This window comes from Cladophialophora carrionii, assembly GCF_000365165.1.
Source record: "Cladophialophora carrionii CBS 160.54 unplaced genomic scaffold supercont1.9, whole genome shotgun sequence".
Taxonomy (NCBI): domain Eukaryota; kingdom Fungi; phylum Ascomycota; class Eurotiomycetes; order Chaetothyriales; family Herpotrichiellaceae; genus Cladophialophora; species Cladophialophora carrionii.
The window spans coordinates 253,548-265,439 of NW_008481834.1; the positions used below are offsets into that span (position 1 = coordinate 253,548).

Below are 11,892 nucleotides of genomic sequence, written 5' to 3' on the forward strand. Positions count from 1 at the left end.
TCCCCGTTGAGGTGTCTGATATGACCAAGGAACAGACTAACGATCCGCACATGTCTTCTGGATTTGGAAAACATCAGGCACTCTCAACGATCCGCGCTGGGACTACAAGATGGGTGTTGCGGCGGGAATAATTCCCACGGATATTGATAGTGCCTACAGCATGGGTGCGTGCAGCTAGGAAGTCGTGGGCGGCGGCTCGAGGATAATTCCCGGCTACTGGATTAGCAATGGCAAATGCAGTGAAGACGAGACATGGTTTCGTCTCATTCGACGCGCCGTGCGAAATGATCGGCTAGCACTCCTGATGGGCGCGGCTTGTCTCCCGACGGTGCTGCTTCTCCTTGCCATTTGATTCGAAGTGGACTAATGGTGTATGGGTGGGTGGATTGTCTTCCTGTGGCGGGGCAATGCCTTTCCTCAGAAGGAGAGAGGCTTGCGGAGGGAATCACTGCGCTTCTTGCCAATGTGGAACAATGCGTGCATACATGCGCATATACCGGCTACTCCCCCTGCCATACTACGAAGCAGCTTTGCGTCAGTCTTGTCTGATGGTCAAGCGCTGAAGAAGGCTGTTTGATCTGAGCTGTGATCTGGGCCATACGAGCAAGGAAGCTGGATATTCCGGATGGAGGAAGGAGAGCTTAAAGTCGTCGCCCAACCCTGGGTATGGGTATTGGCTGCAAGCTGCACGCATCGACAACCGTGAATGGACACGCATGGGGAGATGGGAGTGGATACGGTACAAAACATCCGAGCACTCGTGCTGACTGGGAGTGGGAGTTCTCGTGGGACGGAACTACAAGTCTGGCGTCTGGTCGGAGCAGATACTACCCGTGTTGTACCACCGAGCAGGGCCACTGAATATACCTGTGATGATTAAGAGGAGACAAATCCGGCGGCAGGCATTGATGGACGAAATGACTAGAAGACGCAAACTGGTATCCCGACACAGAGCACCGACTCTCGTCATCATTTTCCTGGTCAGCGCCGTCGTCGTCGTCGTCGTCATCGTCGTCGTCGTCCCCCTTCCGAGTCCCTAAGTCCGACCCTGAAGCGCCCATTCCGCAATCCCCTTGGCGTGCAGTGTTGTGGTCTCGAACGTCGGGACGGCAAAGTCGTCGACTCCAAAGACGAGTCTGAACTCGGTACACGCCAGCACGACACACTCGACGTGCTGATCATGGACCAAGCTCGCATAAGCGTCGTGGAAACACCTCCTCACGTCGCGACCAATGGTCTCTCTACTCAGCTCGTTGAAGATCAAGCCGTCGACCTGTTCCCGGAAATCCACCCCGGGCACCGACACCTCCAGCCCATACTTCTCTCTCAGTTTCGCGGTGTAGAAGTCGTCCTCCATCACGGCCCTGGTGCCGAGCAGCCCGACCTTTCGATATCCGCCTTTGACAACCTCCCTGGCGGTAAAGTCGACGATATGTAGCACCGGCAAGTCGACATGCTTGGCCAGCGTGTCGGCGGCCTTGTGCGCAACGTTGGCGCACAGGGCTATCGCTTGAGCACCTGCCCGCTTCAGCTCGTGGCCGTGGGCGAGCAGTGTCGCGGTCATGCCGTCGAAGTCCCCGGTGGTCGTGAAGCGGGCGATGTCGGCGTAGTCCAAAGAGCGGAGGAGCAAATTGGCAGAGTGGATGCCGCCCAGGTGAGCGGCGACCTGTTGGTTGATGGTTTGGTAGTAGAGCGCGGTGGTTTGCCAGGACATGCCGCCTATCAGGCCGACCAGCCTAGTCGTCATTGTGGGAATAAGGATGGCTTTTTTTTGGGGGGGGGGGGGGGGGAATGCATAATATTGTTGCCACGGTCCTGGTGACGCAGCCAAGGGTGACTTGCTATAGAGAATGCCCAGCAGTCACACACCTTCCGCTGTGCTTCGAGGACGCGGGTCTACGTGGTAATGAGCTAGGTGGCTGCTCATGAGATTTGTCTCTCCTGTGCTCAAGACACGAAATCCACCGGCGGGCTGAGTGTCAAAAGGCGTGGCTGAGGACAGCTTGCGGTTGTATCTATTACCTGGCTCTGGCCCGCCCAGTCTGCTTGATATCGCGGGCCTACCTGTGCATTGTCAGGTCGCACCATTCAGATCACAAGGCAGCTTTATCATTTGTGGCCGTACTCCGTACGAGCAGAGAACAGGTGAGAAGCCGGCGAGTATGAAAGTGGTGCTGCGAGACTTCGGCTTCGGAACAATGATGAGCCGAAGGGCGCATTGACGTCGTCGAGCCTCTTCTAGTAGGATGCTCATGGGTGCTGTCGATCTCGACTTCGCAAGCACCCTGAATCTCTGACAGTCTACGAGGCCTCTCAGCTCGCGGCTGTCATTGACACTCAAGATTATGCGCAAGGGGTTCAGCACCTGCGCGAGATCTCTGAGCCATGAGAACCCACTAGTACGTCCTGCGCTCCCTCGTTCACGGGCTCAAGTATTGTGTCGATGCTGATTCCGGTGTCACCAGGGTCTCCCTCGCAAGCCTGCGCCAGGAAGCAAAGGCCCTGCACCGACCATTCCGCGCGCCCAACGCGGGCTCCCGCAGAAGCGACCTCTTCGCAATGTCGCCCACACCATCGCCGTCTCCTCGGCGAAAGGCGGCGTGGGCAAGTCGACGCTGGCCGTGAACCTCGCGCTCTCGCTTTCGCGCCACGGCTTGCGGACCGGCATATTGGACACAGACATCTTCGGTCCTTCCATCCCTACGCTCCTCGGACTGTCGGATGCGGGCGAACCGAAGCTCACGGAGAAGAATATGCTCGTCCCGTTGACGAGCTACGGCTTGAAGAGTATGTCTATGGGGTATCTCTTGCCACGCGAGTCCGCCCCAGTAGCATGGCGCGGGTTGATGGTAATGAAAGCTCTACAACAGCTACTTCACGAAGTGGATTGGTCCCCCGGGCTGGACGTGCTGGTTCTGGACCTTCCGCCCGGCACGGGAGATGTACAATTGACGATCGGCCAACAGGTCGAATTGGCCGGTGCGGTGGTCGTTTCCACCCCGCAGGATATTGCTCTCAAGGATGCTGTCAAGGGCGTGGAGATGTTCCGCAAGATGGACATTGAAGTCCTGGGCATGGTACAGAACATGAGTGTCTTTGTCTGTCCCCACTGTCACAAGGAGACTAAGATCTTTGCGCAATACAGCGGTCACCAGGGCCACGACGGCCTAGGCGGTGCAGAGGCAAAAGCACAGGAACTGGGTGTCGATTTCCTGGGCAATGTGCCGCTTGATGCGAAGATTTGCGCCGACGCGGACAGGGGCATGCCTACTATTGTGGCTGAAGAGGCGAGCGGGGTCAAAATTAACACTGGCTACTATGAGCGGATTGCTGAGAAGGTGGCAAAGAAAGTTGGCTTGGACTGGATGTAGGCCTGGTAAGGACCTAATATCTGAGGCCAAGCAAGGCGATGTGCGCCGGAAGGTCCAGGCTGGCAGAGGATAAATATCTAACGGCAGAGATAACGAACTGCTTGTGTTTCGTTCCCGAGCCTCGAATCACTCGCTTGTGAACGGAGGAGGTGGAATAGAGCCACGAAATAACCGATCAGATTAAATCAGCACTCGGTATCGTTCGTGCCACCGCGTCTGATATTGATGTACCTTTGTGTCTGAGGAATCGTCAAGGATCCCCCCGCTCCATGCCCTGCTCGTCGCCACCGGCTTCGCTTTTCTTCCTCTTCTCCCTCTCCTTTTTCTTGACTTTCTTCTCGCGATTTCGTCGAGTGCGTTTCTCTCGCTCCATTTCTTCCGTCGCTTTCGCTTGGCTGGCGAGTTCCTTCCGCAGAGCGAGCCGTCGACGGACGAGGATCCGACGTTTCTTGGATGGTCTGGTCCTGGCCCGGGCTTTCGGTTGCACTGAACTGTTACGCTGGCTAGTCGTCGAGTCAACCTGCGTTGACAGCTGTTGTACTCTGGACCTAGACTGCTTGTTGAGTAATCCGACTTGAACCACCCGCCACGGAAGTGCCGTCCCTGGCCATCGGGTTGACTCTGCCAGGGAAATAACGTCCGTGCTAGACATTGCAACAGCGGCATATTCGGCCTTTAACTGCCGGACGGTATCTTCTGGGAGTGCTGCGGTAAAATAATAACTCTCTGGGCGGTTTGGGTGGACGAAATGCGCTTTATCCAGCGACAGCACGTCCGCGAGAGCAATAGGTTCTGGCGTTGCCGACAGCCTGACCTTTGCATCAGCTGTACCTGGCTGGTCCTGACGATGCTGTGCCCTAGAGCTCGGGCCCGGCGCGAAGAGTCGGAATTCATACTCTGGTTTCTCAGCGTCATCAAGTGGAAGAGGCGCGACCGGAGGCCGAGAAGTCTTCACGTCCGACAACGTAGGCGTCACGAAATCGTACTCGAAGCCGTACGATACCTCTGCAATATCACTTGGCAGTTCGCCTGGTGATATGGATCTTGACGAAGCGCGTGAGGCGTGCGAGTCGTCATCTTCGTGGAAGAGACGTGATCGTTTGACCCTTGGCGAGGTCAGATATTTGTCTCGCCGTCAGTCTGCGCAGCTTACCTTTTCGCGTTGGGTACCGCAAACATCCCGGTTCTATAGAGACTCTTGCCTTCCAAATTTTGGGGTGTCGAGGCGGAAGGACTCGCATCAGCCTTGAAGCCAGGAAGAGACGGACTTTCAGACGCAAACCATGAATGGCGACGGGGTGCGAGGTCCTCGGGGTTGGCCGAGGATCTGCCGGTGAGTCTCCCACGTGACCACTCCCTCACACCTGACTTCTCCCCTCCGTGTTCATCTCCTTTCCCCGCCCACCACGCCTGGTGGACCTGAAATCATCTCATTCTTCCGCCACGAGGCATCATTTTCCGCACGGCTTGTCGGGCTTGTGGGAATGGCAGCCGTCTCTGCTCCCGTCTAGTCCATGGAGGTTCGTAGGCAGTCACTCCTAAGCGACCTTCACAACAGCGACCCCCCTGCTGGCCACCCACCTGCCAAGCAGCAATGCAGTCCAAGACTCCAAGATGTCTCGGCAAGCAGCCACGCGCTCGAACTCATGCATCTCGGCTCTTGTGAGCCAGACCGAGTGCCTTAGCGCCCCGTCTAACAAGTTGAAGCCGTTGAGCTCGGGACTGCCTCAAGGTGCGAAATGGGGCGCAGCCTGACGTCCTCCTTCCCTTCTCCAGCGCCAGGTCTGCTTTGCGCAAGCCTCCCACGGTGTCTATCGCTTCGCACATACTCTTTGTCGCTCTGGGTCGACGAACCGTCCTGCCCACCAGCCACATGTCCGGCTTAGAGCCCCTCGCTGTTGTCAGTGCGGTTGCTGGGATCCTCCAAGCGTATGAAGCCGGTAGCAAGATCTTCCGGCAGATCAAGGCGCGCCGTCAAGCTCATGGCGCTCTCCCACCAACCGACCGTCTGCTCGAGTCCCTTGAGAAGGGCGAAAGTGAGGTCAAAAAGGCCGTTGAAGAAGGCAAGTTGCGGTTCGGCGAAGACTTCGAGATTGGCGACAGTAAGGGAAATACTTTCCGCATTCGAGCGGCCTACTGATGACGCGTAGCGGCCACCCTTTTCGCCCTTATGCAGATCACGATCGATGTCCAAAAAGCACTGTTGGCGGGTTTAGCGGAAGCTAGGAGTGACGATGGCGTTGTTGACTTCGAAATGTGCATCAACTCGTGCGACAAGGCCCGCCAGGATGCCCTTATCACTTTACAAGGCCTGTTCCTGCGAAGATTGGCCGCTGAACAGAAGAAGGCGGATAACCCGACTTCACCCCCAGAGCAGGCAAAGAGGTCTCAAGGGCAGTCGCCACCGGTCCCGGAGCGGACCAGCGAGAACATGGAGACCCAACGCAGTCCTCCCCCTCGGCTTGAGAAAAGGCCAACTGATACGGAAAGCACAAAGGCTCAGAAAGCTGGGAGGTGGCTTTTGTCCCGGCGGGATAGGAGTGGCGAGAGCTCGGTCACCTTGATGGAAAGTACCCCTGTCATGGGCTCTCCGCCAGCGCCTCCGGCGAGAGCGTCAGAGCCAGACACCATGCTGCAATCCCGTCGCAGTACTTCGACGTCGACAAACTCCATCACTACTCGGTCAAGTACGAGCACTCACGAGGGTGCACCCCCGTCACCCGCCCGATCGAGCACGAACTCATCGTCGATAGCACCAGTCAGACGACATACCACGGGCTACTCAATGCACTCAATGAGTGGGTTGTCTGCCGTTGCTGGATTGAGTATGACGTCGGACATATCAACCCCGTCAACTGTTGCATCTCTTAAGAAGTCTGGTCGGTGCTGCAAGAAGACCTCAGAGCTACGGGACGGCAAGATCTCTGAAGCTCTGGCGCACTCCCATGCGCCAGGTTCTCAAGCTCGGACATATCACTGCACAAACAAGAAATGCCATTTCTGGGCGCCTGCTGTTCAAGTCGCGAACGTCTATCAGTTGGACAATAGCGTAATTTGCCATCCCTCGGGCATGCGCTACAGACGGATTTTCCTCGCAAAGTGTCATATGCAACAAAGTGATGCCACGCAAACAGTGAATTACCGCTGCTTGGTGTGCTTGTTTCTGGGAGATTCTAGAGCGTACGAAGGTCACGATCAGTTGTTGTCTCACCTGGCCAGCCATCGAGGGGTCGAGCTTGGTGAGACACGTCTCGAAGGACCGGTCATCTTCACCAACAAAAGGGTGGAATGTAACCGAGATGAGTTCGACATTGACTTCACAGAACCGGCGAAAGAACCCATTCGCAAACCCTACACAGTCACCGAGGCCATGGTCGTGCCGGTGTCAAGACCCCAGGCGCAGCTGCAAAGGTCGGCGTCGGTGGTTTCGGACAGCCCAAACTTTGCACTGGAAGAACGCATATTATGGGCAGCAAATTGATGGGCATGCTTCGCTGGCATGCCTGACCGCGATGTATGCTGTTCTTATCCCTGGGGGAGTAATCTATACTGACTCCCAGCTTGAGTAAGGTTGGCGATTCGGACATTGCAGGAAATGTATCTGAGCAAATCGTGTCTATAATCTGCCGGGAATGAACTTTCGTTTACGTTGCCTGATACTTTATAGAGTACTCCGTACCACGGTAGGTAATGTTTCGCTGTGTTCGTAGAAGAAGTGATGGCGCAATTCTCTCCTCGACCTCGGTCCAATTTTGTTCCGAGATGGAGACATTGGAGTGATAATCATCTCAAAGGTCGACATCCCAAGTTGGGGAAAATTTTGTTAGCATAGCGGAAGGTGACTGAGAATGACGGATATTGAGGCTACCTAGATAATACTAGAATCTCAGGCTCTTGTGAAGAAAGTATCACTTGCTGACCGGCGCGATCCGAAGAGTAAAGTTCCAAATTATCCAGTTCATTGTGCGTCTTCATTTCCTACTCACTCTTTATCGCTCGTAGCAATGAAGATCTGCCGAAGGTGAACATTTCTAACATAGTCCTTCCCTTTCAGAGTCATCGTCGTCGCAGAGATGGCGGAGGTCAAGATCCAGGAGGAAGACATCCCCGACACATATCCAGGTTTGGATTCTCCTTCATTGCAGTACTCGCTCACCACTTTGATCCCTTTACATGGCGTCACCCCTCAACAAGGGCCCCCCTCTTCCTTCTAGCTCCCCCTGCTCAGCCTTCTTCCTTACACCATCCTCTTCGTTCGAATCGAAATCAGCTCACCTTGCAATATCACCACCGCTAACATCGCTCCACCTCAGCCACGGTCCACATCGGCGTCATAGGCGGCACCGGCCTCGAACACCTCGCGGACTTCCACAAAGCCGCGGTCCTCAACGTCACAACTCCCTACGGCACGCCCTCTTCCGCCATCACCATCCTCGAACACCCCTCGCCCTCGACGGGACGACCGATCCCAATTGCTTTCCTGGCGCGCCACGGGCCCCACCATGCCCTCGCGCCGCACGAGGTCCCTTCGCGGGCTAACATCGCTGCCCTCCGCCACATCGGCGTGCGGTGCATCATTGCCTTCAGCGCCGCCGGGTCGTTGGCCGAGGAGGTCAAGCCGCGCGACTTTGTCGTGCCGGACCAGGTCATCGATCGGACCAAGGGCGTGCGGCCGTGGACCTTCTTCGAGGGCGGCGTCGTGTGTCATGTGCCGTTTGCCGATCCATTCGATAAACGCGTCGGCGATGTCGTCAGGCGGTGTGGGCATAGCTTGGAGGGCGAGGGCGTGGTGCTGCATGATAAGGGGACTGTGATCGTCATGGGTGAGTTGAACCAGTGAATGAGCGAATGAGCGAACGTTGGTGGGCGAATTAGTCTCTGTCGATTTCTGGTTTTGCGTTGTCCGCCGTGGTGTGACTTCAGCAACCGATTCCTTTTTTTCCCCCAAAAGTCCCTGAAGCGGAGCGGAGTGGCAATGTGGTGCACGATCGTGATGGTCGAGGTCCCTGTCCCTCCGAGTCAAGAACCCAGTCCCACTATAGCGGGATGCCTGGATGATCGAGGGTAGAGTTGTCTCGCTGGAGAGCCTGCGCCAGATTCACGCCTGGTGTTGATTCTTGCCCCGTGGCGACTTATCGGAGCAGCCGTCCTTGCTTGCAAGAATGAGTGGAATGCGGAAAAAAACCGAGTCATGTGTTGACTGCAGAGTTTGCATTACCTTGCGATGCTTTGCTCCGCTCCCTTTGATATACCCTGCTATGCTATGCTATGCTATGCTATGCTATGCTATGCTATGCTGCTCTACGCTGTCCTTGACTAACCTGATCACCGAGCAGAGGGACCACAATTCAGCACGCGGGCCGAGTCGAATCTATACCGCAGCTGGGGCGGCACCGTCATCAACATGTCGACATTGCCCGAGGCCAAGCTTGCCGCCGAGGCCGAGATCGCGTACCAGGTCATCCTGATGAGCACGGATTACGATGTACGTATTCCTCACGTTGTCCCTTCCCTGCTTCCTGTTTCGCCCTTTCTGCCTAATACCCAGCACGTTCACACATACAACCTGCTCTGCTCTTTCCCACGTCCACGCATACACCTGCTCTGCTCTTTCAAACATCCACCTACCGATCTAATCATTGACTCACCTACGTACCTGCTTCCTGACTTCGTGATCACAGTGCTGGCATGATGCAAACGAAGACGTCTCGGTCGAGATGGTCATGGGGCACATGCGCGCCAACGCCGTCAACGCCCGGCGCTTCATCGCCGCCGTGCTCGACGAGCTTTCCAAGGAGGAACATCTCGACCTGGTGGAGGCGAAGCATCTCGCTGGTGGCAGGAAGTATGGCGTGAGTACGTATCCCGCGGGACGGAGCGAGGAGGCGCTCGAGAAGTTGAGGTGGCTGTTTGAGGGGTATTTCTGAGGGTAGGGAAAGGTACGGACTCGGCAGCCGTGTCGTGCTGCGAGGGCCGTTGAGCTGTCGAGCTACACAGCGGGTGGTGGAAGATGTGCGAATGCGACATACGACGTGCGGAATGCATAACCCACGGGGGACGACACGCATAGAAGGGAAAGAACGTAAGTGACCTTCCGGCGGCTTGACTTCAACGTCAAACTGTGGTAAAGAAAACCAGGCGAGACATAGCGTGGCTGTAGACATAGACGATATGAGTGCACGAGAAGGATTGAATCTGTAGGTACTCAAAGCTCTCTACGAAAGCCACCTGAAGCCACCGAGGCGGCGTTTTGTGACTTACTCGAAGGTCAGCATACACATGCTACTCGTCCACAGGCAACATCCGTACCTACTGTAGATATTTCAGACATGCAATGACGTATATCAGGCCAGGCCGGCCTGCAAAATCCTGCCTGGCTCCCTCATCAATAATGTCGATCGGCGGCAATGAGCTTGGAATAAAGTTGGCTGGGAAATTAAGATCGTACTCGCAAAGGTAACATTCCATCGTGCGTTGCCTCGCTTGCCAATAATGACTTTGCAAGAAGATCTTGCAAACCTTGTCTTGACGTCGATTGCACGTTCCAGATGCCAAGCGGGTCAAGCACGTCCCAAGTATCCATTCCACAGAGGCTTGATGGAGAGTCCAACCATCCCGAGTTGGAGCTCAAAATGTCAGCGGTGGAATGTCTGACATTGTGCGAGTTCGGATGTCCATACCAGCAAGAATCCCGGAACGGAAGATTAATATTCCATGACCGGGGCAGATCCACTCCACTATTGGTTCAAAGAAAAAGGCCGATCTCATCACGTGAGTTGGCGCCTCCGACGCGTCATTGTTGACATTCATTCTTGGCAGACACGTCTCCTCCGGTCAAGGTTCAACACCATTGACAAAGATTCAAACTGAGTCAAAACCTTGAGGCATCAATTCGAGTGTTGAAATCTGCTCAGCTGACAATGACGCTGCTGAGACAATCGACGGAGACTTTGACCCGTGACGACTAGATGAAAGTTTGCTTGTGGTCGGGCAGTACAAGCCGTGTCGAACAGCCACGTCGACTTTGCTACAGACCTTGCACATTAAGTCTCACCAGCAAATTCCCCGGACTCAGCTGTGTCGCACTGAGCGGGGAAAGGCCGTGAACTACGAGAACCACAGTACGTAGACGGTTCAAGCAAGGACTGTTCCTGCTGCCCCGCTGTCAGCGTACAGGAACAGATGGCTGCATCACCATGGCACGAAAGTTGCGCTATCTACTTTGGTTGACTGCGCCTCGATCTCGATTCCGAACGGAAGAAAGAGGCCTCGATAGCCGGATGTCGATATAGAAATCAAGGAAACAAGAGACTCAACATCAACGAGTGACGTATGGTGACCGTAGTCCGGCAAGTTGGTTGATGTTGGTGTCGTCCAGATGGTCACAATGGTTCATCTTCTTGCTTGAACTGCCAATGTTGGTGGGCGGCCATTTGTGGGGGATCGGTAGTTGGACGCCGCAACCGAGAGCAACCATGACTAGTGTGAAACAAGCTGCCGCACAATTCTAGCGGGACCATTGACAGCATGTGCTTTGCTTCCTGTGCTTGTGTCCACGGGAGACAGTCCGAGGTGAGGCGAGGTAGGGCGTACTGAACAATAACAAGTCACGCCTCGAGGATTCCGTATCAGACACTGAAGTGATTTCGTGAGCGTTGAGGGAAGAGAGCTCTCGGCCTCATTCGCACGGTGTCCCCGTGGGCAACAGCCACAAGCGAGAGGATGAAGCAACTAAGGACTGAAGCCATGCTCTATCGGATAAGGCATGGGGGGCCTTGATCACCGGTTGATAAGAATTGATGATGGCGCAATCCAATGTCGAGCTGAGCTGAAGGCCATGTCCTTCTGTTTGCACCACGTGAAATCTCAAGACCACCTGTACGAGGTACGTATTCTCTTGTTTGGGACCTTCCCTCCAGGGAGATATGTGTGCGAATCCAATCACATGCATGTCAGCGGCCTCGGTGACCTGAGGTTTACGAATAATGCCACAGCGGCATCTGGGCCTTCGCTTCTTTCTCGGGTTGCTCCGTGCTTTCTCGTGGGGCAGACCATTCTTTGACCCGAAAACATGGCAGTAAATATGGCATCGTGATTTCCGCACGCGCCCATCTGGTCAAAGCAGAATTACGGCTCGTCGAGGTTTTCATCGCAAGGTAGGCCCAGATGACATCAGCAACAGAACCAGAGCACCAAGCACAGCTTCCTTTGACACGCAAGACTGGAAGGTGCAACTTGTGATAGGCCGGTGCAGTCGGTTATTGCACAGGGCAACCTCGCGTCATGCGGCGCGAGGCTTGCAGGATGCGCTCAAGTCTCTTTAGCCTTCCTAATTGAGGGCTAGCTCGCAGAGAAGAGGTTTCGCGCTGAGATGGAGAACTGTTCCGATCCGGGTTAAAATTGACAGAAGTGACAGTGGCTGCTGGAGGTTCTCGAAGCGCCAGAGAAAAGCGAGGACAAAACAAGGCCACAGATTTGCATCGAGATCCTATACACCGTCCGAGTGACTCGGGCCTTGATC

The 11,892-nt window shown here is 55.3% G+C and overlaps 5 protein-coding genes across 5 annotated transcripts; 3 read left to right on the forward strand and 2 right to left on the reverse strand.

The window, feature by feature from the left end:
* Nucleotides 1-1,036: 1,036 nt before the first annotated feature.
* G647_09177 (uncharacterized protein) lies at nucleotides 1,037-1,747 on the reverse strand (the record flags this gene model as incomplete). Its single annotated transcript, XM_008733482.1, has 1 exon — nucleotides 1,037-1,747. One exon carries the CDS (start codon nucleotides 1,745-1,747, stop codon nucleotides 1,037-1,039), a length of 711 nt encoding a protein of 236 aa, XP_008731704.1.
* A 598-nt stretch (nucleotides 1,748-2,345) lies between these two features.
* Nucleotides 2,346-3,371, forward strand: G647_09178 (uncharacterized protein; the record flags this gene model as incomplete). Its single annotated transcript, XM_008733483.1, has 2 exons — nucleotides 2,346-2,399; nucleotides 2,466-3,371. The coding sequence occupies 2 exons, from the start codon at nucleotides 2,346-2,348 to the stop codon at nucleotides 3,369-3,371; spliced, it is 960 nt and encodes a 319-aa protein (XP_008731705.1).
* A 250-nt stretch (nucleotides 3,372-3,621) lies between these two features.
* G647_09179 (uncharacterized protein) lies at nucleotides 3,622-4,550 on the reverse strand (the record flags this gene model as incomplete). Its single annotated transcript, XM_008733484.1, has 2 exons — nucleotides 3,622-4,477; nucleotides 4,525-4,550. The coding sequence occupies 2 exons, from the start codon at nucleotides 4,548-4,550 to the stop codon at nucleotides 3,622-3,624; spliced, it is 882 nt and encodes a 293-aa protein (XP_008731706.1).
* Nucleotides 4,551-5,244: 694 nt separating this feature from the next.
* G647_09180 (uncharacterized protein) lies at nucleotides 5,245-6,852 on the forward strand (the record flags this gene model as incomplete). Its single annotated transcript, XM_008733485.1, has 2 exons — nucleotides 5,245-5,473; nucleotides 5,522-6,852. 2 exons carry the CDS (start codon nucleotides 5,245-5,247, stop codon nucleotides 6,850-6,852), a joined length of 1,560 nt encoding a protein of 519 aa, XP_008731707.1.
* Nucleotides 6,853-7,444: 592 nt separating this feature from the next.
* On the forward strand, nucleotides 7,445-9,298 carry G647_09181 (methylthioadenosine phosphorylase; the record flags this gene model as incomplete). The annotated part of the gene is made up of 4 exons (XM_008733486.1): nucleotides 7,445-7,493; nucleotides 7,685-8,194; nucleotides 8,705-8,856; nucleotides 9,053-9,298. The coding sequence occupies 4 exons, from the start codon at nucleotides 7,445-7,447 to the stop codon at nucleotides 9,296-9,298; spliced, it is 957 nt and encodes a 318-aa protein (XP_008731708.1).
* Nucleotides 9,299-11,892: the final 2,594 nt, after the last annotated feature.